Source organism: Bombina bombina, chromosome 4, assembly GCF_027579735.1.
Source record: "Bombina bombina isolate aBomBom1 chromosome 4, aBomBom1.pri, whole genome shotgun sequence".
NCBI lineage: Eukaryota > Metazoa > Chordata > Amphibia > Anura > Bombinatoridae > Bombina > Bombina bombina.
The window spans coordinates 790,870,872-790,897,131 of NC_069502.1; the positions used below are offsets into that span (position 1 = coordinate 790,870,872).

The following is a 26,260-nucleotide window of genomic DNA, read 5'->3' on the forward strand; positions in this document are numbered from 1 at the left end:
CTCCAGCCCCCTGGACAACAAAAATCCCTGCTATCATTAAAGCTTAACCCCGTCCAAATGCAATGGTCTGCTGTAAGCTTCATGGACCTCATACACCTTTGGCTCTCTTGCTGACTCCCGCCCACAAACAGGCTTTATATGCTCTTTATTTCTGTGAATTGTATGTTCATGTTTTGGTCCATTCCTTATAGCATCCACTGTTTTCGATTAAAGGGACACTGTACCCAAAATTTTTCTTTCGTGATTCAGATTGAGCATTACATTTTAAGCAACTTTCTAATTTACTCCTATTATCAAATTTTCTTCATTCTCTTGGTATCTTTATTTGAAATGCAAGAATGTAAGTTTAGATGCCGGACCATTTTTGGTGAACAACCTGGGTTGTCCTTGCTGATTGGTGGATAAATTCATCCACCAATAAAAAACTGCTGTCCAGAGTACTGAAACCAAAAAAAAGCTTAGATGCCTTCTTTTTCAAATAATGATAGCAAGAGAACGAAGAAAAATTGATTATAGGAGTAAATTAGAAAGTTGCTTAAAACTGCATGCTGTTTCTGAATTACAAAAGAAAAAATTTGGGTTCAGTGTCCCTTTAACTCTAGGGTCTTATTTCTTTTTGTATATAGTAATTTGAAGGTTATGTATGTTAACTTCCCTATTGGAAGATGTTAAGCGGCTATGGGTTATGAGTTGTCGGCCCGAAGCTAGAGCCCACAGTATTGTACATTAGTGACTTGTAGTTCTGTATACACAATACAATCACCTCCCCAGGGAGTCCGGAAGAGGCCTTCTGCCACTCCTGCCACACTCATTTTCTGTAATAGACCTAGGGGTTCGTTAGTTTTTACTCCCAGTTGTTCTTCTGGATATCCAGGCTGACGTACCCCAGATGGCCGCATTGGACAACTCACTCTAGGATGTGATATACGACACACCGCACCCTCAGTATTCTCTACATCTTAGGTACCTATGTCCCTTAAAATACATCCCCATAATACGAGCACTAGCTCCTACTCATCTTATCTCCCCTAGTCCTAAATTACCTTGATGTCCATTGGTTCCTGTAACTTACCATGCAGCTACCATACTACCCTACTCTTACAAATTCCACACATACACGGGGAGGGTATCTACCTTCCTTAGGACGGCACCCCCACTCTCCTTCTATTAACACCCCCCAAGGTACTATTATCCGCTCTTCGCAACACCTTAAACATTATAACTGTTGGCTTCTCACGAAGCCGCCATATATTTTTTTTACCACCTCCGCCCCCACATACTATCCTTTACTTAAAAGCAGCTTTTGTCTGCTGATTATCCCTTTTAGGAATACATTCTTATACTCATTGCACTATAAAACAAGTAGTTAGGTATAGGGATATCCCCTAACAGACCACTGACCCTCTTCCCCTCCTACTTCCCACCTCTTACCCCTTAAGAGGTGGGAATTGGGAGCCACTATGGGCAGAATTATCCGCAGTCCTCACTCGGTTGCAGATCAGAATACCCCAGCTTCCTACCTACTCCACATGAACATGCCCAAATTGACCCAGCCTCAAAAAGGCCATGTACCTATTCATGGCCGCTAAACTAGCGATAGCCAGAGTGTGGAAATGTGGAACTCCACCGCCATTTTCCAGTGTTATCTCCATAGTACAGTACATCAGACGAATGAAGTTACACCTGCATAGGCTTCTGGATAAAGTAGACTTCTACTTTCAAACCTGGTCTCCCTGGGATGAAGTGTACCTGGAATGAAAGTACTGGGCGTCTTTAGTCCTGAGATTTGTCAGAGCCCCCCCCTTACAGTCCTCATCTCAACCTTCCACCTTCACCCCTCCCTTTTTTTCCTCTCTTCCCCTTCTTTTCCCTCCCCCCCCCCACTCCCTTCCCTCTCTTACCTACATCATCTCACTACAACAGTTCACTAGTCACCCCTATACACCCATACTTTTATACCACAAACTAATCACTCTACAGTGCGCATAACTTTTGAAGCTCAATAGAGTATTTCTTGACCCATGATGTAGTAACATCAACCATATGCGGCCATTCACAGATGATAAATACAAAATAGTTCCTAATCACCCCATAGAGGTTACATGTTGTTGTACAACTTTTCATCACTTTTTTGGCCTGCCTATAAGTGTTTTATTTTTTAGCTCATATATGCTATGCAAGAAGAATTCTGTGAGAACTTACATATTACTGTGATGTTTAGAGTCAGAATGTCTATACATTAAGCCAACATTATGGGAATGATTGAATGCCTTTTCTTTCTACTTGTGTCCCTTATTATCATTACCAGATGCATTGTCAGACTGACGTATAATATTGTTTGCAACCACTCTGTAACCTTCACTTATGTATACTCAAGTTCTACCTCAATAAAAAGATTTTGTTTCAAAAATAAAATTGTGTCTGGCTCCTTAATTTTAGTCCCCTTATCTGACCCTATTGTCCCTTTTCCTTTCCCTTTTAGCGCCGGGGGCTACTGTGCATGCATGTGGCGGCGTCCAATCTAATTTAATTAGAAAGCGCTGGAGGGCTACTGCGCTTGGTGCACATGTAGTTTATATGGAGGTAAGAGTGCAGGACCGCAAGGCGCAAGCAAGAAGTCTGCTGTTGCTGAAGTGGAGTGCACAGAGAAGATTAGTGAGGATAGGACATTAAGTCAGCACACAATTCCCAGTACGAGCCCTTGCAGCCATAACAGACTCGACTTCCCCAGGTAATGTCATGAGGCAGTATTAAGCATCTCTGGCTATGTGTGATGTCACACAGGCAATACAAAGGTCTCATTCATACACAAGCAGTGTGCATGATTGCTAAATAAAGTGTGGCACAGACAATGTAACATTACTCCATTAGTCCAATACCTGACCTTAGACCATTCTTGCACACGGATATCATGGGCAGTAAGCTGTTGGTATAAGCCCTGTTCTTGCACACTTTGCAATGTACGTTTATTATTTGATTTGCCCTATTATCCGCCAATTTTTCCTGTGTTTTTTTTCACTGTCCTATAAATGATGGCATGTAACATTCTACACAGTGATTGCTGCATCACTAGAGGAGCTCATGTATATCTGCCAATGCATTCCAGCATTTCTGGGCAGTGAAAACACACAGAAAAATTTGGAGGAAAATAGGGAAAATCAAATAATGAATATACATATATGTTTGTGTGTGTCTATATATATATATATATATATATATATATATATATATATATATGTAAACTATGGGCTAAACTAAGAGAGTGTGCACTAAACCTTTTTTCTAGTTTTCCTTTTTTCTGATTCCTCCCTTTTTTTTTTATTTTGTATAAATTTGATAATTTGAGGAGTGTTAGCACCAGACTGATTGTCTGATCTTGTAAATATTTTATTATTAAACACAATGCCAACTATAATAATACATTCTTGTGAATGTGACATTATAACAGTGCCAGGGCACAGTAATTCGCTTTGATCATCTAGTCCTCAGTACTTCCTGCCTTCTGTCTCTGTCTCCTTATGTTCTCAGTAATATTATCCCCCTTCACAGCAGCATTCACAAGTTGACTAGAGAGGTGAGCACTGCTTAGGTAATGTGAGAGTATACCAGTGTCAGGGCACAGTGATGCCATTTACTGACCCATCTGGCCCTTTGTGTATTTTGTACCTTCTGTCTGTGTCTCTTCATGTTCTAAATAACATTATCCTGGCTCTGTCAGTAAAAGTGTGTGACAGAACCAGTCCCTGTGTCAGTGCTGAATGAGTTGTGTGTGTTTCAGGTGCCTATAAAGTGTGATGATGTTGCTGTGTATTTCTCTATGGAGGAGTGGGAGTATATAGAGGGACACAAGGAGCTTTACAAGGACGTCATGATGGAGACTCACCAAGCACTAAGGACTATGGAGATCCCAGGAAATGAGAGCTCAGGTAATACTGTGTACTAATAAATATCTCACTCAGGAAATGCACATACACTACTGACGTGACTGACAGAGCGTAAAGGAGCAGAAAATCTGTCATGTGTGAACTAATAAACTGTCTGATCATAAACTAGATTTTCTCCAACATTGGTGTGTCCGGTCCACGGCGTCATCCTTACTTGTGGGATATTCTCTTCCCCAACAGGAAATGGCAAAGAGTCCCAGCAAAGCTGGTCACATGATCCCTCCTAGGCTCCGCCCACCCCAGTCATTCTCTTTGCCGTTGCACAGGCAACATCTCCACGGAGATGGTTAAGAGTTTTTTGGTGTTTAAATGTAGTTTTTATTCTTCTATCAAGTGTTTGTTATTTTAAAATAGTGCTGGTATGTACTATTTACTCTGAAACAGAAAAGGATGAAGATTTCTGTTTGTAAGAGGAAGATGATTTTAGCAGACAGTAACTAAAATCGATTGCTGTTTCCACATAGGACTGTTGAGATGAAGTAACTTCAGTTGGGGGAAACAGTTAGCAGACTTTTCTGCTTAAGGTATGACTAGCCATATTTCTAACAAGACTGTGTAATGCTGGAAGGCTGTCATTTCTCCTCATGGGGACCGGTAAGCCATTTTCTTAGTCAAAAACAAACAGAATAAAGGGCTTATTATGGGCTAAAAAACTGGTAGACATTTTTATGGGCTAAATCGATTGCTTTATTTGTGCATATTATTCAAATTTGGGCTAACAATTGACATTTATAATCTTGGGGAACGTTTATAAAACGGCAGGCACTGTATTGGACACCTTTTTCAGTCAGGGGGCCTTTCTAGTCATAGACTGAGCCTCATTTTCCCATTAATGCGCAGTTGTTTTTTGAGAGCAGGGCATGCAGATGCATGTGTGAGGATCTAAGAATCTCTGAAAATGCTTTTAGAAGGCGTCATTTGGTATCGTATTCCCCTCAGGGCTTGGTTGGGTCTTAGCAAAGACTGTATCTGGGACTGTATAGGGGTTAAATTGAAAAACGGCTCCGGTTCTTTTAAGGGTTAAAGCTCTGAAATTTGGTGTGCAATACTTTTAAGGCTTTAAGACAATGTGGTGAAAATTTGGTAATTTTTGAACAATTCCTTCATACTTTTTCACATATTCAGTAATAAAGTGTTTTCTGTTTGAAATTTAAAGTGACAGTAACGGTTTTATTTTAAAACGTTTTTTGTGCTTTGTTGACAAGTTTAAGCCTGTTTAACATGTCTGTACCTTCAGATAAGCTATGTTCTATATGTATGAAAGCCAATGTGTCTCCCCATTTAAATTTATGTGATAATTGTGCCATAGCGTCCAAACAAAGTAAGGACAGTACTGCCACAAATAATGATATTGCCCAAGATGATTCCTCAAATGAGGGGAGTAAACATGATACTACATCATCTCCTACTGTGTCTACACCAGTTTTGCCCATGCAGGAGGCCCCTAGTACATCTAGTGCGCCAATACTTATTACCATGCAACAATTAACGGCTGTAATGGATAACTCCATAGCAAATCTTTTATCCAAAATGCCTACTTATCAGAGAAAGCGCGATTGCTCTGTTTTAAACACTGAAGAGCAAGAGGACGCTGATGATAATTGTTCTGTCATACCCTCACACCAATCTGAAGGGGCCATGAGGGAGGTTTTGTCTGAGGGAGAAATTTCAGATTCAGGAAAAATTTCTCATCAAGCTGAACCTGATGTTGTGACATTTAAATTTAAATTAGAACATCTCCGCGCACTGCTTAAGGAGGTATTATCTACTCTGGATGATTGTGACAATTTGGTCATTCCAGAGAAATTCTGCAAGATGGACAGGTTCCTAGAGGTTCCGGTGCCCCCCGACGCTTTTCCTATACCCAAGCGGGTGGCGGACATAGTAAATAAAGAGTGGGAAAAGCCCGGCATACCTTTTGTTCCTCCCCCTATATTTAAGAAATTATTTCCTATGGTCGACCCCAGAAAGGACTTATGGCAGACAGTCCCCAAGGTCGAGGGGGCAGTTTCTACTCTAAACAAACGCACTACTATTCCTATCGAAGATAGTTGTGTTTTCAAAGATCCTATGGATAAAAAATTGGAGGGTTTGCTTAAAAAGATTTTTGTACAGCAAGGCTACCTTCTACAACCAATTTCATGCATTGTTCCTGTCACTACGGCAGCGTGGTTCTGGTTCGAGGAACTAGAAAAGTCGCTCAGTAGAGAAACTCCATATGAGGAGGTTATGGACAGAGTTCACGCACTTAAATTGGCTAACTCTTTTATTTTAGATGCCGCTTTGCAATTAGCAAAATTAGCGGCGAAAAATTCAGGATTTGCTATCGTGGCGCGCAGAGCGCTTTGGCTAAAGTCTTGGTCAGCGGATGTGTCATCCAAGACAAAATTGCTTAACATTCCTTTCAAAGGTAAAACTTTATTTGGACCTGATTTGAAAGAGATTATTTCAGACATCACTGGGGGAAAGGGCCACGCCCTTCCACAGGATAGGTCTTTTAAGGCTAAAAATAAGCCTAATTTTCGTCCCTTTCGCAGAAATGGACCAGCCTCTAATTCTGCATCCTCTAAGCAAGAGGGTAATGCCTCACAAGCCAAACCAGCCTGGAAACCAATGCAAGGCTGGAACAAGGGTAAGCAGGCCAAGAAGCCTGCCACTGCTAACAAAACAGCATGAAGGAGTAGCCCCCGATCCGGGACCGGATCTGGTGGGGGGCAGACTCTCTCTCTTTGCTCAGGCTTGGGCAAGAGATGTTCAGGATCCTTGGGCGCTAGAAATAGTTTCTCAAGGTTATCTCCTGGAATTCAAGGAACTACCCCCAAGGGGAAGGTTCCACAAGTCTCACTTATCCTCAAACCAAATAAAGAGACAGGCATTCTTACATTGTGTAGAATACCTGTTAAAGATGGGAGTGATACACCCAGTTCCAATAAAGGAACAAGGAATGGGATTTTATTCCAATCTGTTCGTAGTTCCCAAAAAAGAGGGAACGTTCAGACCAATTTTGGATCTGAAGATCCTAAACAAATTTCTCAGGGTACCATCGTTCAAAATGGAAACTATTCGAACGATCCTACCCACCATCCAGGAAAGTCAATTTATGACTACCGTGGATTTAAAGGATGCGTACCTACATATTCCTATCCACAAGGAACATCATCAGTTCCTAAGGTTCGCTTTTCTGGACAAGCATTACCAGTTTGTGGCACTTCCATTCGGATTAGCCACTGCTCCAAGGATTTTCACAAAGGTGCTAGGGTCCCTTCTAGCGGTTCTAAGACCAAGGGGCATTGCAGTAGTACCTTACTTGGACGACATTCTAATACAAGCGTCGTCCCTGTCAAAGGCAAAGGCTCATACGGACATCGTTCTAGCCTTTCTCACATCTCACGGATGGAAGGTGAACAAAGAAAAGAGTTCTCTGTCCCCGTCAACAAGAGTTCCCTTCTTGGGAACAATAATAGATTCCTTAGAAATGAGGATTTTTCTGACAGAGGTCAGAAAATCAAAACTTCTAAGCTCTTGTCAAGTACTTCATTCTGTTCCTCGTCCTTCCATAGCGCAGTGCATGGAAGTAATAGGATTGATGGTTGCAACAATGGACATAGCTCCTTTTGCACGAATTCATCTAAGACCATTACAACTGTGCATGCTCAAACAGTGGAATGGGGATTATACAGACTTGTCTCCAATGATTCAAGTAGATCAAAAGACCAGAGATTCACTCCGTTGGTGGCTGACCCTGGACTATCTGTCCCAGGGAATGAGCTTCCGCAGGCCAGAGTGGGTCATTGTCACGACCGACGCCAGTCTAGTGGGCTGGGGTGCGGTCTGGAAATCCCTGAAAACTCAGGGTCTATGGTCTCGGGAAGAGTCTCTTCTCCCGATAAACATTCTGGAACTGAGAGCGATATTCAATGCTCTCAGAGCTTGGCCTCAACTAGCAAAGGCCAAATTCATAAGGTTCCAATCAGACAACATGACGACTGTTGCTTATATCAATCATCAAGGGGGAACAAAGAGTTCCCTGGCGATGAAAGAAGTGACCAAAATAATTCAATGGGCGGAGGATCACTCCTGCCACTTGTCTGCGATCCACATCCCAGGAGTGGAAAATTGGGAAGCGGATTTTCTGAGTCGTCAGAAATTTCATCCGGGGGAGTGGGAACTCCATCCGGAAATCTTTGCCCAAATAACTCAATTATGGGGCATTCCAGACATGGATCTGATGGCGTCTCGTCAGAACTTCAAGGTTCCTTGCTACGGGTCCAGATCCAGGGATCCCAAGGCGACTCTAGTAGATGCACTAGTAGCACCTTGGACTTTCAACCTAGCTTACGTATTCCCACCGTTTCCTCTCATTCCCAGGCTGGTAGCCAGGATCAATCAGGAGAGGGCCTCGGTGATCTTGATAGCTCCTGCGTGGCCACGCAGGACTTGGTATGCAGACCTGGTGAATATGTCATCGGCTCCACCATGGAAGCTACCTTTGAGACAGGACCTTCTTGTTCAAGGTCCATTCGAACACCCAAATCTGGTCTCCCTCCAACTGACGGCTTGGAGATTGAACGCTTGATTCTATCAAAGCGTGGGTTTTCAGATTCGGTGATAGATACTCTGGTTCAGGCCAGAAAACCTGTAACTAGAAAAATTTACCATAAAATATGGAAAAAATATATCTGTTGGTGTGAATCCAAAGGATTCCCATGGAATAAGATAAAAATTCCTAAGATTCTCTCCTTTCTTCAAGAAGGTTTGGAGAAAGGTTTATCTGCAAGTTCTCTAAAGGGACAGATCTCTGCTTTATCTGTCTTACTACACAAAAGACTGGCAGCTGTGCCAGATGTTCAAGCATTTGTTCAGGCTCTGGTTAGGATCAAGCCTGTTTACAGACCTTTGACTCCTCCCTGGAGTCTACATCTAGTTCTTCAAGGGGTTCCGTTTGAACCCTTACATTCCGTAGATATTAAGTTACTATCTTGGAAAGTTTTGTTTTTGGTTGCAATTTCTTCTGCTAGAAGAGTTTCAGAGTTATCTGCTCTGCAGTGTTCTCCTCCTTATCTGGTGTTCCATGCAGATAAGGTGGTTTTGCGTACTAAGCCTGGTTTTCTTCCTAAAGTTGTTTCTAACAAAAATATTAACCAGGAGATAGTTGTACCTTCTTTGTGTCCGAATCCAGTTTCAAAGAAGGAACGTTTGTTACACAATTTGGACGTTGTCCGTGCTCTAAAGTTCTATTTAGAGGCTACTAAAGATTTCAGACAAACATCTTCCTTGTTTGTTGTTTATTCTGGTAAAAGGAGAGGTCAAAAAGCGACTTCTACCTCTCTTTCCTTTTGGCTTAAAAGCATTATCCGTTTGGCTTATGAGACTGCCGGACGGCAGCCTCCTGAAAGAATCACAGCTCACTCCACTAGGGCTGTGGCTTCCACATGGGCCTTCAAGAACGAGGCTTCTGTTGACCAGATATGTAAGGCAGCGACTTGGTCTTCACTGCACACTTTTGCCAAATTTTACAAATTTGATACTTTTGCTTCTTCGGAGGCTATTTTTGGGAGAAAGGTTTTGCAAGCTGTGGTGCCTTCCGTTTAGGTGACCTGATTTGCTCCCTCCCTTCATCCGTGTCCTAAAACAGAATTTATGCTTACCTGATAAATTACTTTCTCCAACGGTGTGTCCGGTCCACGGCCCGCCCTGGTTTTTTAATCAGGTCTGATGAATTATTTTCTCTAACTACAGTCACCACGGTTTCATATGGTTTCTCCTATATATATTTCCTCCTGTCCGTCGGTCGAATGACTGGGGTGGGCGGAGCCTAGGAGGGATCATGTGACCAGCTTTGCTGGGACTCTTTGCCATTTCCTGTTGGGGAAGAGAATATCCCACAAGTAAGGATGACGCCGTGGACCGGACACACCGTTGGAGAAAGTAATTTATCAGGTAAGCATAAATTCTGTTTTTACCCAACATAAATACAATTAAAAAAAATTAAAGTGGCGTTTGAGGCAGAAAAATGTCACAAATATTAAAGCAATTCTATATTTACTAGTGTTAAAGCCCGTGTACACGGGCCAAAATGTGTTAGGAAAGAAATATACCAACACACTCATCCTTAAAGTGACAGTAAACCTTAAAAATAATGTTATATAATTCTGCACATAGTGCAGAATTATATAACATTATATTAGCGCAATCATTATAAGTCATAATTTCCCCTTTGAATTTTTTAAAAAAAACTGCTGTTTTACAGACCCGCTCTCTGTGATCTTCTGAGCGGGTCTGTTTTTTTCAAACAGCGCATCTGGCCAGCTGTATAGTCACAGCCCTGCCCGACCGCGCCATAGACCTAAGTGCAGCTCGCTCCTGCTCTGTCAGACAGCAGGAGCGAGCTGCACTTAGTGCTATGGCGCGGTCGGGCCGGGCTGTGACTATACAGCTGGCCCGATGCGCTGTTTGAAAAAAACAGACCCGCTCAGAAGATCACAGAGAGCGGGTCTGTAAAACAGCAGTTTATTTAAAAAATTCAAAGGGGAAATTATGATTTATAATGTTTGCGCTAATATAATGTTATATAATTCTGCACTATGTGCAGAATTATATAACATTATTTTTAAGGTTTACTGTCCCTTTAAGGCCAGGTATGTAGCTGCCCAACTTCCTCCCCCCTCCCTCCAAAAACCTTTCCCTACCCTCTGATCCCCCCCATCCACTCAGATCCCCTCTCCCTTATCCCCCCTCCCACCTTCCCCCTCCGTGCTTCTCTCAACATTTTTTCTTTCTGCAACACAGTGGTTCTACCCACTCCCACCTACCTCCAGTGATGGGCCGCCCTCCTGCCTTCCTCCTAACCCTCCCAAGCCACCAACGATCGGCACCATCGCTGCCCGATGTAGAGAGGGAGGGACACAAAGTGTCCCTCTCTGCTTCGGTACCTCTGCAAGACCGAAGCAACACTAGTGGCAATCTTGCTACTTCTAGTGGCACTGGTCGTTAAGGGGATAAGGCCAGGTACGTTTGTCTTGGGCAGTCTCTACTGAGTATAGCTGTGTCGGACAAACATACTTGGCCTTTTATTATATAGGATAGTACTAAAGCCCGTGTACACGTGCCATTTTTTGCAGTACAGCGGTCCCACCCCTTGATCTCTCCCCCCTCTCTTTTGCTCTCTCTCCCCCTCTCTTTTGCTTTCTCTCCCCCCTCTCTTTTGCGCTCTCTCCCCCTCTCCTTTGCGCTCTCTCTCCCCTCTTCTGCTCTCTCTATCCCCTCTTTTGCTCTCTCTCTCCCCTCTTTGGCTCTCTCTCCCCTTTCTTTTGCTCTCTCTGCCCCCTCTTTTGTTCTCTCCCCCCACTTTGGCTCTCTCCCCCCGTCTTTGGCTCTCTCTCTCCCCCCCTATTTGGCTCTCTCTCCCCTTTTGCTCTCTCTCCTCTTTGGCTCTCTTTCCTCTTTTGCTCTCTCCTCTTTGGTTCTCTTTCCTCTTTTTCTCTCTCTCTTCCCCCTCTTTGGCTCTCTCTCCCCCCTTTGGCTCTCTCCCCCTCTATTTGGCTATTTCCCCCCTCTATTTGGCTCCCTCCCCCCCTCTATTTGGCTCTCTCCCCCCCTCTTTGGCCCTTCTCCCCCCCCTCTCTTGCTCCCTCTCTGGCTTTGCCTTTTTCAACCCTTTGCCTCTCTGGCCACTCCCCCATCGCGACACCCCGTCTGACCATGCCTCATCACGATGACACCCGCCCGGCCACACCCCTCACTGCGCCCGGCCACGCCCCTCACCGCACCCGGCCACTCCCCCATCGCAACGCTCCCGTCGGCCACGCCCCCTGACACTCCGCTTCAGCCTTGCTATGTGCTGAGTGTCAGGATCCAAACGGCCAGGTATGTTTGTCACGTGCAGTCTCTACTGTGCATGACTGCATCTGACAAACATACTTGGCCATTTATTATATATGATATGTGTATTCTGCAAAAGGTTATATTTTTTTTTTATTTTTTTTTTTATGCAATACATTTTAAGATGCTTTCCTTTTTTTAAATACAACAAAAAAGTGTTCCATAATTAGCTAAATACATTTATTGTATTCTCTGCTATAACTAACAGGTCACAGTGATGAAAATCTATACCCAGGAGCACATGCAGAACGTTTACAGAATATTCACCCAACAGACATCACTGCAGGTGAGGGATCTATGACAGAAGCAGCTTTTTTTAATCTTACAGAATATTCACCCATCAGACATCACTGCAGGTGAGGGATCTATGACAGAAGCAGCTTTTTTTAGTCTTCTTTAAAAATTCAGATTCTGAAAATATTTAGAGCTAGATTGCGAGTGGCGAGCTTACTGTTACACGCGAGTGATAATTGGTTTATCGCGGGTGTTTGTATGCGTCGGATGCAGCACGCGTATTATAAGTTGAAAGTTAACACTTTAGATTGAGTGCTATTGAATATAATGTATGTCGGGTTTTCGCAACCTCAGAGCGTTGGTTAACTGTTGCGCTTGAATAAAAAGTTGCCTAAAACACATAAAAAATACATTGAAAAGTACAGTTACACTCATAATAAAAGATAAAGCAATCACAAGTTTTATAAGGGCTCAAAGATATGATTTATCAGGCTACTAAGGGCTTTAACATAGCAACATATATATAAAACACACAGAGAAAGTCCAGCACTCACTTACAAGCTCTCAGCTAAGATTTAAAAGCAAAAATGGAAAGGTTAGTTACCGCAGGAAGAGGACCTTGATGTGGTACCTGGGCTTGTCCCATTTGGCCAAATGCGGTAACTAACCTTTCCATTTTTGCTTTTAAATCTTAGCTGAGAGCTTGTAAGTGAGTGCTGGACTTTCTCTGTGTGTTGTATTGATTTGTTTTGTAATTTTCCCTATGGTTCTTGCACCCATACCTGTCTGGGGTTAACTGCCTGTGACTCTGGGGACAGCACAGCTTCCTGTGAGTGCCCGTGAGCACCCAGGGCTGAGCATGTTGCAGGGTCATGGGATGTGTACCCGGTCCGGTATGAGAGTGCAGTCCCCTTCCGTGTTTTGTATATGTCTAGGGTTATTACATAAGCCTGTGAACCCTTCCCTTGTTCCCAGTTTGTTTGGATTTGAGAGCTTGCATTGTGTGGCTGTTTTAGGGTCCCAGGTATTGGAAAGGACCTTGATGTGGTACCTGGGCTTGTCCCATTTGGCCAAATGCAGTAAATAACCTTTACATTTTTGCTTTTAAATCTTAGCTGAGAGCTTGTAAGTGAGTGTTGGACTTTCTCTTTTTGTTGTTTTAATTTGTTTTGTAATTTTCCCTATGGTTCTTGCACCCAGACCTGTCTGGGGTTAACTGCCTGTGACTCTGGGGACAGCACAGCTTCCTGTGAGTGCCCGTGAGCACCCAGGGCTGAGCATGTTGCAGGGTCATAGGATATGTACCTGGTCCGGTATGAGAGTGCAGTCCCCTTCCATGTTTTGTGTATATATATATATATATATATATATATATATATATATATATATAGTCCTGCAAAGAGACAGCACTCACTGGAGTTAAATTAAAACTTAGCTTTTATTGTAGAAATTCAGTAGAAAAAAGGTCCCATGACGTTTCGGTGCCTAACTGGCACCTTTATCAAATGGATCAGTCATTAATCAGGCAGATGGCATAGCCCGACATCCGTAAAAAACGGCTATGCCATCTGCCTGATTAATGACTGATCCATTTGATAAAGGTGCCAGTTAGGCACCGAAACATCATGAGACCTTTTTTCTACTGAATTTCTACAATAAAAGCTAAGTTTTCATTTAACTCCAGTGAGTGCTGTCTCTTTGCAGGACTGTGTTTACTTCTGACAGAGCACCCTGGTGGATGTATATATATAGCACACAGAGAAAAGGGTAGGATGCTCCAGCCGAACAGACCATGGCGTTCTTCTCCGCTATCACATGGTAGGCAAACAGCCAGTGAGGGTGCACGTAGGGAACACGTCCCTGTTCAGACGTGAGCAATCAAATGTAGACAAAAGGATTCCCGGCACTCCAAAAGGTAAAAACAATCCTTTTATTCGAAAACATTTAAAAACATAGAGGCGAGCAGTAGCCCTAATAAAAACAAAGAGGGACAGGAGAGGAACCAAGACCTCCTAGTACACTATGCGTGTTTCATGCCACTAGGGCACTTGTTCTCTGATTATATATATATATATATATATATATATATATACAGTATATTTTCTCAGTCTCTTATCTCTATTAGAATACAGGAAAATACATAGAAAATACATGATATTTGTATGCATTATTAAAAAAAACTGAAAAAAAATTAGCGTGGCTTCCCCTTACACTTGAGCAATAGCAGTAACCTGGCTCTCATAAACCTAAATGGATTTGAACCCTAATTATTGTCATTGCTAACACCTGTATTGGTCCTACTATTTCATGTCAAAATCAATGCAGTAAAATCATATTTGGATAGAAAAACAGCTAATAAAACACTGACAGTCATGGACTGGCCTCCACAGAGTCCAGACCTGAATATTATAGAGGCAGTATGTGATCACCTGGACAGAGAAAGAAATAAAAGGCAACCTAAATCTAAAGAAGAACTCTGGGAAATGCTTAAATAAACCTGGTATAATATACTAGAAGATTACTTCAGAAAACTTCAGGACAGTCTCCCTAAAATAGTTCAAGATGTGCTTAAAGGGACAGTCTAGTATAAATTAAACTTTCATTATTCAGATAGGACGTTTAATTTTAATCAACTTTCCAATTTACTTTTATCATCAAATTTGCTTTTTTCTCTTGGTATTCTTAGTTTAAACTAAACATAGGTCTAAGCCTTTGAGGGCTGCCTCTTATCAGATGCTTTTTAAATCTCTTTTCAACACAAAGAGACAGAAAGTACACGTGGGCCATACAGGGAGTGCAGAATTATTAGGCAAATTAGTATTTTGACCACATCATCCTCTTTATGCATGTTGTCTTACTCCAAGCTGTATAGGCTCGAAAGCCTACTACCAATTAAGCATATTAGGTGATGTGCATCTCTGTAATGAGAAGGGGTGTGGTCTAATGACATCGACACCCTATATCAGGTGTGCATAATTATTAGGCAACTTCCTTTCCTTTGGCAAAATAGGTCAAAAGAAGGACTTGACAGGCTCGGAAAAGTAAAAAATAGTGAGATATCTTGCAGAGGGATGTAGCACTCTTAAAATTGCAAAGCTTCTGAAGCGTGATCATCGAACAATCAAGCGTTTCATTCAAAATAGTCAACAGGGTCGCAAGAAGCATGTGGAAAAACCAAGGCCAAAAATAACTGCCCAGGAACTGAGAAAAGTCAAGCGTGCAGCTGCCAAGATGCCACTTGCCACCAGTTTGGCCATATTTCAGAGCTGCAACATCACTGGAGTGCCCAAAAGCACAAGGTGTGCAATACTCAGAGACATGGCCAAGGTAAGAAAGGCTGAAAGACGACCACCACTGAACAAGACACACAAGCTGAAACGTCAAGACTGGGCCAAGAAATATCTCAAGACTGATTTTTCTAAGGTTTTATGGACTGATGAAATGAGAGTGAGTCTTGATGGGCCAGATGGATGGGCCCGTGGCTGGATTGGTAAAGGGCAGAGAGCTCCAGTCCGACTCAGACGCCAGCAAGGTGGAGGTGGAGTACTGGTTTGGGCTGGTATCATCAAAGATGAGCTTGTGGGGCCTTTTCGGGTTGAGGATGGAGTCAAGCTCAACTCCCAGTCCTACTGCCAGTTTCTGGAAGACACTTTCTTCAAGCAGTGGTACAGGAAGAAGTCTGCATCCTTCAAGAAAAACATGATTTTCATGCAGGACAATGCTCCATCACACGCGTCCAAGTACTCCACAGCGTGGCTGGCAAGAAAGGGTATAAAAGAAGAAAATCTAATGACATGGCCTCCTTGTTCACCTGATCTGAACCCCATTGAGAACCTGTGGTCCATCATCAAATGTGAGATTTACAAGGAGGGAAAACAGTACACCTCTCTGAACAGTGTCTGGGAGGCTGTGGTTGCTGCTGCACGCAATGTTGATGGTGAACAGATCAAAACACTGACAGAATCCATGGATGGCAGGCTTTTGAGTGTCCTTGCAAAGAAAGGTGGCTATATTGGTCACTGATTTGCTTTTGTTTTGTTTTTGAATGTCAGAAATGTATATTTGTGAATGTTGAGATGTTATATTGGTTTCACTGGTAAAAATAAATAATTGAAATGGGTATATATTTGTTTTTTGTTAAGTTGCCTAATAATTATGCACAGTAATAGTCACCTGCGCACACACAGATATCCCCCTAAAATAGCTATAACTAAAAACAAACTAAAAACTACTTCCAAAACTATTCAGCTTTGATATTAATGAGTTTATTGGGTTCATTGAGAACATGGTTGTTATTCAATAATAAAATTAATCCTCAAAAATACAACTTGCCTAATAATTCTGCACTCCCTGTATAGATAACACTGTGTTCAGGCACAGGGGGTTATTTAAGATCTAGCACAATACAATGCTAAATTTAAGACAATAGGAAATAAACAGTCACAGTCATGTGATCAGGGGGCTGGAAGAAGGTTCCTAGATACAAGGTAATCACAGAGGTAAAAAGTACATTAATATAACTGTGTTGGTTATGCAAAACTGGGGAATGGGTAATAAAGGATTATCTATCTTTTAAAACAATAACAATTCTATGGTAGACTGTCCCTTTAATGCCAAGGAAAGTCACACTAAATACCGACTTTTGCCTGATTTAGCCGTTTTATTCTGAAAATTGTGTTTTTTTATATTTTGTTTACATATTTCCTAGTTCATAGTTTGTATCTTAATAAAGAGACCCAAAAATAAATATGGATGGTCATTAAAACTTTGCTAAAACAACAAAGCTGGTGGTGGCCTAAGAATTTTGCACAGTACTGTACATGTCTAAAGTTGTATATGTATGTATAGATGTGTGCATTTATGTATAAGATATAGAAAAATATATATATAGTAATAAAAAAGTACACAACTCAGAATGCAGGAACAGTTACACAGAACAATTAAAGTCTTTTTGAAAGCTTTACTGATTGATTAGCAAAATAACAGTCGGTAGTTCACAAATTAAAGATCACAGAAACAGCAAGTTTGAATATAGTAGGCCTTATGCAAATCGCTAAAGTCCAAAACAAGGTTCAGAATATTTTAAGTAGTTAGCAGTAACTAAGTTAATAGACACTGGTGCTTAAATTGAACAGTAAAGGGTGAGGTTGTCACAGAATAACTGGTAGGTACAGCAGGCACAGCTGTTAAGAAGAAAGCAGACACAGATTTCTCAGCAGGCACAGCATACCCAGCGGGTACTGTTGGTGAGACTATCACGGGATAGCACAGCTGGTTTGAGAAAGGCTGTCACTGGTATAGTAGACACAGGATTCTCAGCAGGCACACTATATCCAGGGGATTCTTAGGGCTCGTTAATGAAATATTACATATAAAATATTATTAAAAATGAATATAAAGTATTAAAAATTAATAAACATACTGTAAAATATATAGATATATTCGATGAATTAATTTTACAGTATGTTCATTCATTTTTAATCATTTATATTACTTTATATTAATCTGTTATATATAATATTTCAATACCGGGTCTTAAGAATCCTAAGTTCTCATGTGCGCTAACCCGAATGCATTAAGATCTAAATTGAGAAACGCAAAACACATATTTTACAATCCTATGTTCTTCAGATAGAAAATAATGTACTTTTTATTATTAAATATATTTCTATATATATGTGATGCATAAACACAAAAATACATATGTATACATATCTAGACATAGTGCATTGGAGCCTTTTGCAGTTCAGTAGCTGAAAACATGTAAAATCATATTAATGCAATAAAGTGTTTAACTATGTACAGTGGGGCAAAAAAGTATTTAGTCAGCCACCAATTGTGCAAGTTCTCCCACTTAAGAAGATGAGGGAGGCCTGTAATTTCATCTTACGTATACCTCAACTATGAGAGACAAAATGTGGAAACAAATCCAGACAATCACATTGTCTGATTTGGAAAGAATTTATTTGCATATTATGGTGGAAAATAAGTATTTGGTCACCTACAAACAAGCAAGATTTCTGGCTCTCACAGACCTGTATCTTCTTCTTTAAGAGGCTCGTCTGTCCTCCGCTCATTACCTGTATTAATGGCACCTGTTTGAACTTGTTATCAGTATAAAAGACACCTGTCCACAACCTCAAACAGTCACACTCCAAACTCCACTATGGTGAAGACCAAAGAGCTGTTGAAGGACACCAGAAACAAAATTGTAGACCTGCACCAGGCTGGGAAGACTGAATCTTCAATAGGCAAGCAGCTTGGTGTGAAGAAATCAACTGTGGGAGCAATAATTAGAAAATGGAAGACACTGATAATCTCCCTCGATCTGGGGCTCCATGCAAGATCTCACACCGTGGGGTCAAAATGATCACAAGAACGGTGAGCAAACATCCCAGAACCACACAGGGGGACCTAATGAATGACCTGCAGAGAGCTGGGACCAACGTAACAAAGGCTACCATCAGTAACACACTACGCCGCCAGGGACTCAGATCCTGCAGTGCCAGACGTGTCCCCCTGCTTAAGCCAGTACATGTCCGGGCCCGTCTGAAGTATGCTAGAGAGCATTTGGATGATCCAGAAGCGGATTGGGAGAATGTCATATGGTCAGATGAAACCAAAGTAGAACTGTTTGGTAGAAACATAACTCATCGTGCTTGGAGGAGAGAGAATGCTGAGTTGCAACCAAAGAACACCATACCTACTGTGAAGCATAGGGGTGGCAACATCATGCTTTGGGGCTGTTTCTCTGTAAAAGGGAACAGGACGACTGATCCGTGTACATGAAAGAATGAATGGGGCCATGTATCGTGAGATTTTGAGTGCAAACCTCCTTCTATCAGCATGGGCATTGAAGGTGAAACGTGACTGGGTCTTTCAGCATGACAATGATCCCAAACACACTGCCCGGGCAACGAAGGAGTGGCTTCGTAAGAAGCATTTCAAGGTCCTGGAGTGGCCTAGCCAGTCTCCAGGTCTCAACCCCATAGAAAACCTTTGGAGGGAGTTGAAAGTCTGTGTTGCCCCGAGACAGCCCCAAAACATCACTGCTCTAGAGGAGATCTGCATGCAGGAATGGGCCAACATACCAGCAACAGTGTGTGACAACATTGTGAAGACTTACAGAAAACGTTTGACCTCTGTCATTGCCAACAAAGGATATATAACAAAGTACTGAGATGAACTTTTGATATTGACCAAATACTTATTTTCCACCGTAATTTGCAAATAAGTTCTTTCCAAATCAGACAATGTGATTGTCTGGATTTGTTTCCACATTTTGTTTCTCATAGTTGAGGTATACCTATGATGAAAATTACAGGCCTCTCTCATCTTCTTAAGTGGGAGAACTTGAACAATTGGTGGCTGACTAAATACTTTTTTGCCCCACTGTATTTACTGTAAATATTTCACATTCCATTAATATTTATATACAGTATATATATATATATATATATATATATATATATATATATATATATATATATAGTCCTCCACTGGATTCAGCACTCCAAATAGCCCAAGTATATCAACTGTCGGAGTGCACTCCAAACAAATTATGCACAAAGTAAATCCAATCAGGCACTCTCCAGTCATTAAATCTTTTTTAATAGTGACGTTTCGGGGTGGTCCCCCTTCCTCAGACTCAAGAATTACAACAAACACAAAAGTGTTACTTACCCCCTAAAATACCCCACCATCAGTGACAGCATGGTCCGTCAATGACAATCGTTGGCGTCTACAGATTGAAACTGCACATGCGCACCGGATTCCTACAGAGTCATCAACAGGGCCTAAATAAAAATGCAAGCGAGTAATTTAGAGCTTAATGAGAATACATGTCATGGGCATTGCTATCATTTATCATATTACTCGGCACTATATTAAACCTTCATACTATAACATCTACTGATGTACTTCAACACATAATTCTGTTAATCTTATATTCTGCACAGATTTACATATAATCAGTTATGTCAACTACACGAAACTAAAATAAGATTCATTTTAAATTTAGACACTGACTGGCGCACCAGCCTCTTTCGTTGAGGTGATAATCTAGCTTACTATTAGGAATAGTAGCTAGATCACAAAGATAAAACAATCTATGTTTATATTGCTCAATCTGACTGGAAAATCATATATTATACAATCAATTATTATATAAACATACACTATAAATCTGATCTATATGACTCAGCTTATCAAATTTCTAAGGCTACATTTATCAAGAACTAACATCTCTGAAATAATTTCTACCTGGTATAGACAAACCCCTAAATAGCATACATTATTTACTCATATAAACCTATATCATACTTCAATAGCAAACTGACAAGTATTCTCATCAATTATTAAGTATATATGTGTTTCTCTAAAATATCACAGAAGCATTGAAAGTCCAGGTATGTGTTTTAACCCTTTATGTATTAAAATCTATAGAGTGTAAAACCATCTTGATGCTGTATCAATATCTTCGCTCTATTGCCCCCTCTATCCAGTGGGGGGGGGGGGGCATGATATATGATCATGTATCTGAGATCAGAGACTGAATGTTTCGCCAACAGAAAGTGCTTGGCTACAGGTTGGTCTGCACTACCTGAGTCTGTGGCAGTTCTTATAACACACCTGTGATTCGCCATCCTTGTCCTCAGGTCATCATTAGTCTTTCCAACGTAATACTTCCCATAGTTGCAATGTAGTAAATGCACTATGAACTTTGTACACATTACTCTATACCTTATTTTATATTTCTGTTTTTTCCATGTGTGTACAAAATATTGTCTCTGTGAAAGCCCGTTCCACGTTGTACAACCACTGCATTTGAAGCAACCTAGGACTACCCAACCACGTTCTAGGTATATAGCTGTGCTTAAAATAAGGCCTCATAAGAAAGTCTCTTAAGGAATTCCCACTCTTATATCCAATTCTAGGATGTACATACTCCCTCAATGGAAAGAGAGTTGTCACTTAAGGTCCGTGGAGGAGACACTATTAATGGATAACATTGTGAACTTGAGTGACTACCAACTGACTGATGATGAGAGACGAGTACTTAATAAAGGTTTGTCTTTTGTATCCTCGAAAATAACAGATGAATTTGACCTCCAAGTGGACCTATACAGGTTCCAAAGAACTTCGAGGCTGAAAGAACACTTCAGGAATGAGAAACATGAGATTGAAAATTTCAGGGGAAAAAGTAACTTCGATCCAAAAAGTACTAATGCAAGCATCAAACATTCTCCAGAATGGTCACATAGCAGACATTAGAATTGACAAAACAGCATAAACCAACAGTAAGGAAGAATATGACAAGGTTGGAATGGAAAGCATTCAATACACTAAGAAACAAGCCAGATATTGTGGTAAGGGAGGCTGATAAAGGTGGAGCACTGATTGTAATGAACTATAGGGATTACAAGCAAGACATCCTTGGACAACTGGGAGATGAATCAACATATAGAAAACTTACAACAGATCCGGGAGTAGTGTTCAAACAGAAAGTGGATGAATATTTGGTGACACTGGAAGGACAGGGCTTGATCAATAAATCATTGAATGCATATCTGACAGTGGTAAATCCAGTAACGCCTATAATATACACACTCCCTAAAATAGACAAAAACCCTGTGCATCCACATGAACAACCAATTATATCAGCTAGAGGAACGATACTGCAACCCTGAGTCACATATTTGGATAGTATGTTGCAACCGCTGGTAAGAATCATTCCCTCATTTCTGTTGGACTCTATGGAAGTGATAAAGTTGTTCAATGATGTAAATTTTGCAGGATAAGATGAAGATGTACTGGTGACTCTTGATGTCACCAGTTTATATACTGTGATCCCGCATGAAGAGGGTTACGAGTGGTACGTAATTATCTAAATAGATACCCATTTGTGGGACCGCCAACTGAAGTTCTACTCCAACTTGAATCTTGAATACTGCCTAACTCTGAATTATTTTAAGTTTGAACAAAAGTTCTACCTACAGACCTCGGAAACAGCAATGGGCTTGAATATGGCTCGAATATGGCTCCATATTAGTTTGAATAGTATAATTCATCTTTTTTTGCGAATAAGCATATCATGATGTTCAAACATTGCATTGATGGACTGGGACACAGGATGAACTTGATAACTGGTTTGGACAGCTAAATGAACAAAGAACCAACTTGATGTTTAAGATGCAGCGCTCGACCAAGTCGATTCATTTTTTTGATCTTAGGATATATGAAGAGGATGGCAAGATTTTGACAACGTTATATGAAAAAGAGACAGATAGGAATTCAATCCAACGAGCCGGCAGTTGCCATCCGCAAGCACTAAAAAAAAAGCATTGCCCAAGTCCCAAATAACAATGGTCATCAGAAATAACTCTACAATGGGGAAGAGAAATTAACAAATACAGTTGATGCAGGATACATTCAAGAAAAGGGGATACTATGAGGCTTGCCTATGTGTAATCAGTAAGGAACTGCAAACACTGACACAAAAGGAAGCATTGATAAAGCAACCTATAAAAACACAGGATGAGAAATGGTTAACATGTGTGACCAAATTTACACCGCATAAATGCGCCATGTCTGGTATTCTAAAGAACAACTGGTCAATTGTGAGCAGTGACAGCTCCACCGTACCATTGAGGGAGTATGTACATCCTAGAATTGGCTATAAGAGTGGGAATTCCTTAAAAGACTTTCTTATGAGGCCTTATTTTAAGCACAGCTATATACTTAGAATGTGGTTGGGTTGTCCTAAACTAGGTTGCTTCAAATGCAGGGGTTGTACAACGGGCTTTCACAGAGACAATATTTTTTCATTTGGGTGTACCAGAAATATAAAATAAGGTATAGAGTAATGTGTACAACAAAGTTCATGGTGTATTTACTACAGTACATCTGTGGGAAGTATTACGTTGGAAAGACTAATGATGACCTGAGGACAAGGATGGCGAATCACAGATGTGCTATAAGAACTGCAATAGACTCAGGTAGTGCAGACCAACCTGTAGCCAAGCACTTTCTGTTGGCAAAAAATTCAGTCTCTGATCTCAGATACATGATCATAGATCATGTCCCCCCACCTCAACGAAAGAGGCTGGTGCGCCAGGTCAGTGTCTAAATTTAAAATGAATCTTATTTTAGTTTAGCGTTGTTGACATAACTGATTATATGTATATCTGTGCAAAATATGATATTAACATAATTATGTAGATGTTATGGTATGAAGAGTTTAATATAGATAGTGCCGAGTAATATGACAAATGATAGCAATGCCCGTGACATTTATTCCCATTAAGCTCAGATTTTCTGGTTTGCATTTTTATTTAGGTCCTCTTGATGACTCCGTAGGAGTCCGGTGCGCATGCGCAGTTATAATCTGTAGACGCCGACCGTTGTCATTGACGGACAATGCTATCACTGATAGTGGGGTATTTTAGGGGGTAAGTAACACTTTTGTGTTTTTTGTAATTTTTGAGTCGGAGGAAGGGGGACCACCCCGAAACGTCACTATTAAAAGAGATTTTTTTATGACCGGGGAGTGCCTGATTGGATTTACTTTTTGTGCGTATATATATATATATATATATATATATATATATATATATATATGTATTTATGAATATATAGAACATATTCTGCTATGTGAAGAACATTGGAATTTGATTTATTAATATTTCATGTTGGGTTAGCGCACATGATTAAATGCGATTGGGTCTATGGGAGAATGTTAACGTGATTGCAATATTTGAAGTTCTGCTTTTTACATTCGCCGGGTTATCGCACGAGCAAAAACTTTTTACTTTCAAATTTAAATATAAGCGGTATCCGATGCAAACAAATAACTTCTAGCGCAGTTAGCGCGCAAACGTGAGCGATAATTACCGATGCGCTCGGAATCTATTCCTTAATATTTCTATTTTATATTTAGAACCTTGCAAGCAGCTACATGAATGTCTATAGCTATTGGGGTCTGTATAGAAATCAGCAGGACAAAGAATGACCTTACATCCGCTATATATAAAATAATTTATACGTCCAGCATCGTTGTAGTGAGTTATGCAGCACCTCAGGAAGACATTACATCATGTTGCTTCAGGATGAAGTTGTTCAGCTGATTCTAAATATTAAAGCTCATTAGCAAGTTATGACAAATATATGTGTAGCTTATAAAGACAACATCCTACTGTTGTCTTGAGTAGTGTCTGGCCACATAGCAGGTATAGGGGCTGTAGTGTACTGTTACCATGTCAGGTATAGGGGCTGTTGCAATACTAATGCTGTATTATCACCATGACAGGTATAGGGGCTGATGGAAAACTAGTGCTGTATTGTCACCATGACAGGTATAGGGGCTGATGGAAAACTAGTGCTGTAGTGTCACCATGTAAGGTATAGGGGCTATTGAAATACTAGTGATGTTATGTTAGTGTGACGCAAATTAATGTGTAAAGTGTAATTATAATGATGTTTTATGAACAATGGAATGGATTTTATTTTGAAAACCCTACAATACCCAGTAATACACCCCCATTTTACGCATTCAGATTTTCCCATGTGAAGTGTATTTGCAGCTAGTAAAGTAAATGATTCCCAGCTAATTTGCTTTACTACATGACACAAGTTGTATTTACTGTTGTTCTGATGTCATTGCATGGAATGCAGGCTCAGGTTTCTTTCATTTAAATTACACTATTTTTCAAATTTTATTTTAATCTTATTTTTAAAAATGGCATTCTGAATATCTCAGTGCACAAATGGGACATTTATAACACAATTATTTTATGAATTATGATGTTAAAATAGAACATAGAATCTGGAAATAGTGATATTTTTCTTTAAGTGAAAGTTATGCTAAGATTTCATACACAGAAGAAAGAGAAGATCAGTGGCTAAGAAATGTGCTTGAAGCTCCTCCAGAGCAGGAAATATGTGAAAATATTAGTACAAGTGAATTTGCGTTTGTGCCATGTTTGAGGGAAACAGAGCACAAGTGAGTATTCTTGTGGAACGTGTCTAAGGGATGCAGAACACAGGTAAGTGTACATATGATGTGTCTGAGGGATGCAGAACACAGGTAAGTGTACGTCTGTGATGAGTCTGAGGGATGCAGAGCACAAGTGAGTTTTCTGGGTGGAACGTGTCTAAGGGATGCAGAACACAGGTAAGTGTATGTTTTTGATGTGTCTGAGGGATGCAGGGCACAGGTGAGTGTACATGTGTGATGTGTCTGAGTGATACAGGGTACAGGTGAGTGTACATATGTGATATGTCTAAAGGATACAGGACACGGGTGAGTGTACGTGTGTGATGTGTCTGAGGGATGCAGGGCACAGGTGAGTGTACATGTGTGATGTGTCTGAGGAATGCAGGGCACAGGTGAGTGTACGTGTGTGATGTGTCTGAGGGATACAGGGCACAGGGGAGTGTACATGTGTGATGTGACTGAGGGATACAGGGCACAGGTGAGTGTACGTGTGTGATGTGACTGAGGGATACAGGGCACAGGTGAGTGTACGTGTGTGATGTGACTGAGGGATACAGGGCACAGGTGAGTGTACATGTGTGATGTGTCTGAGGGATACAGGGCACAGGTGAGTGTACATGTGTGATGCATCTGAGGGATACAGGGCACAGTTGAGTGTACATGTGTAATGTGTTGCAGGGATGCAGGGCACAGGTGAGTGTAAGTGTGTGATGTGTCTGAGGGATACAGGGTATAGGTGAGTGTACGTGTGTGATGTGTCTGAGGGATACAGGGCACAGGTGAGTGTACATGTGTGATGTGTCGCAGGGATGCAGGGCACAGGTGAGTGTACGTGTGTGATGTGTCGCAGGGATACAGGGTACAGGTGAGTGTATGTGTGTGATGTGTCTGAGGGATACAGGGCACAGGTGAGTGTACGTGTGTGATGTGTCTGAGGGATACAGGGCACAGGTGAGTGTACATGTGTGATGTGTCTGAGGGATACAGGGCACAGGTGAGTATACATGTGTGATGTGTCTGAGGGATACAGGGCACAGGTGAGTGTACGTGTGTGATGTGTCTGAGGGATACAGGGCACAGGTGAGTGTACATGTGTGATGTGTCTGAGGGATATAGGGCACAGGTGAGTGTACGTATGTGATGTGTCTGAGGGATACAGGGCACAGGTAAGTGTACATGTGTGATGTGTCGTAGGGATGCAGGGCAC

General features: G+C 41.1%; 1 protein-coding gene across 1 annotated transcript in view; it reads left to right on the forward strand.

Annotated features, from left to right (window-relative positions):
• LOC128656983 (gastrula zinc finger protein XlCGF66.1-like) overlaps positions 1-25,898 on the forward strand; it is a 44,331-nt gene extending 18,433 nt beyond the window's left edge. Inside the window, exons 4-6 of the mRNA XM_053711193.1 lie at positions 3,779-3,926; positions 12,034-12,111; positions 24,939-25,898. Coding sequence (XP_053567168.1) covers positions 3,779-3,926; positions 12,034-12,111; positions 24,939-25,063 — 351 coding nt within the window. The 3' untranslated portion in view covers positions 25,064-25,898. The remainder of the gene's footprint in view (positions 1-3,778; positions 3,927-12,033; positions 12,112-24,938) is intronic.
• Positions 25,899-26,260: the final 362 nt, after the last annotated feature.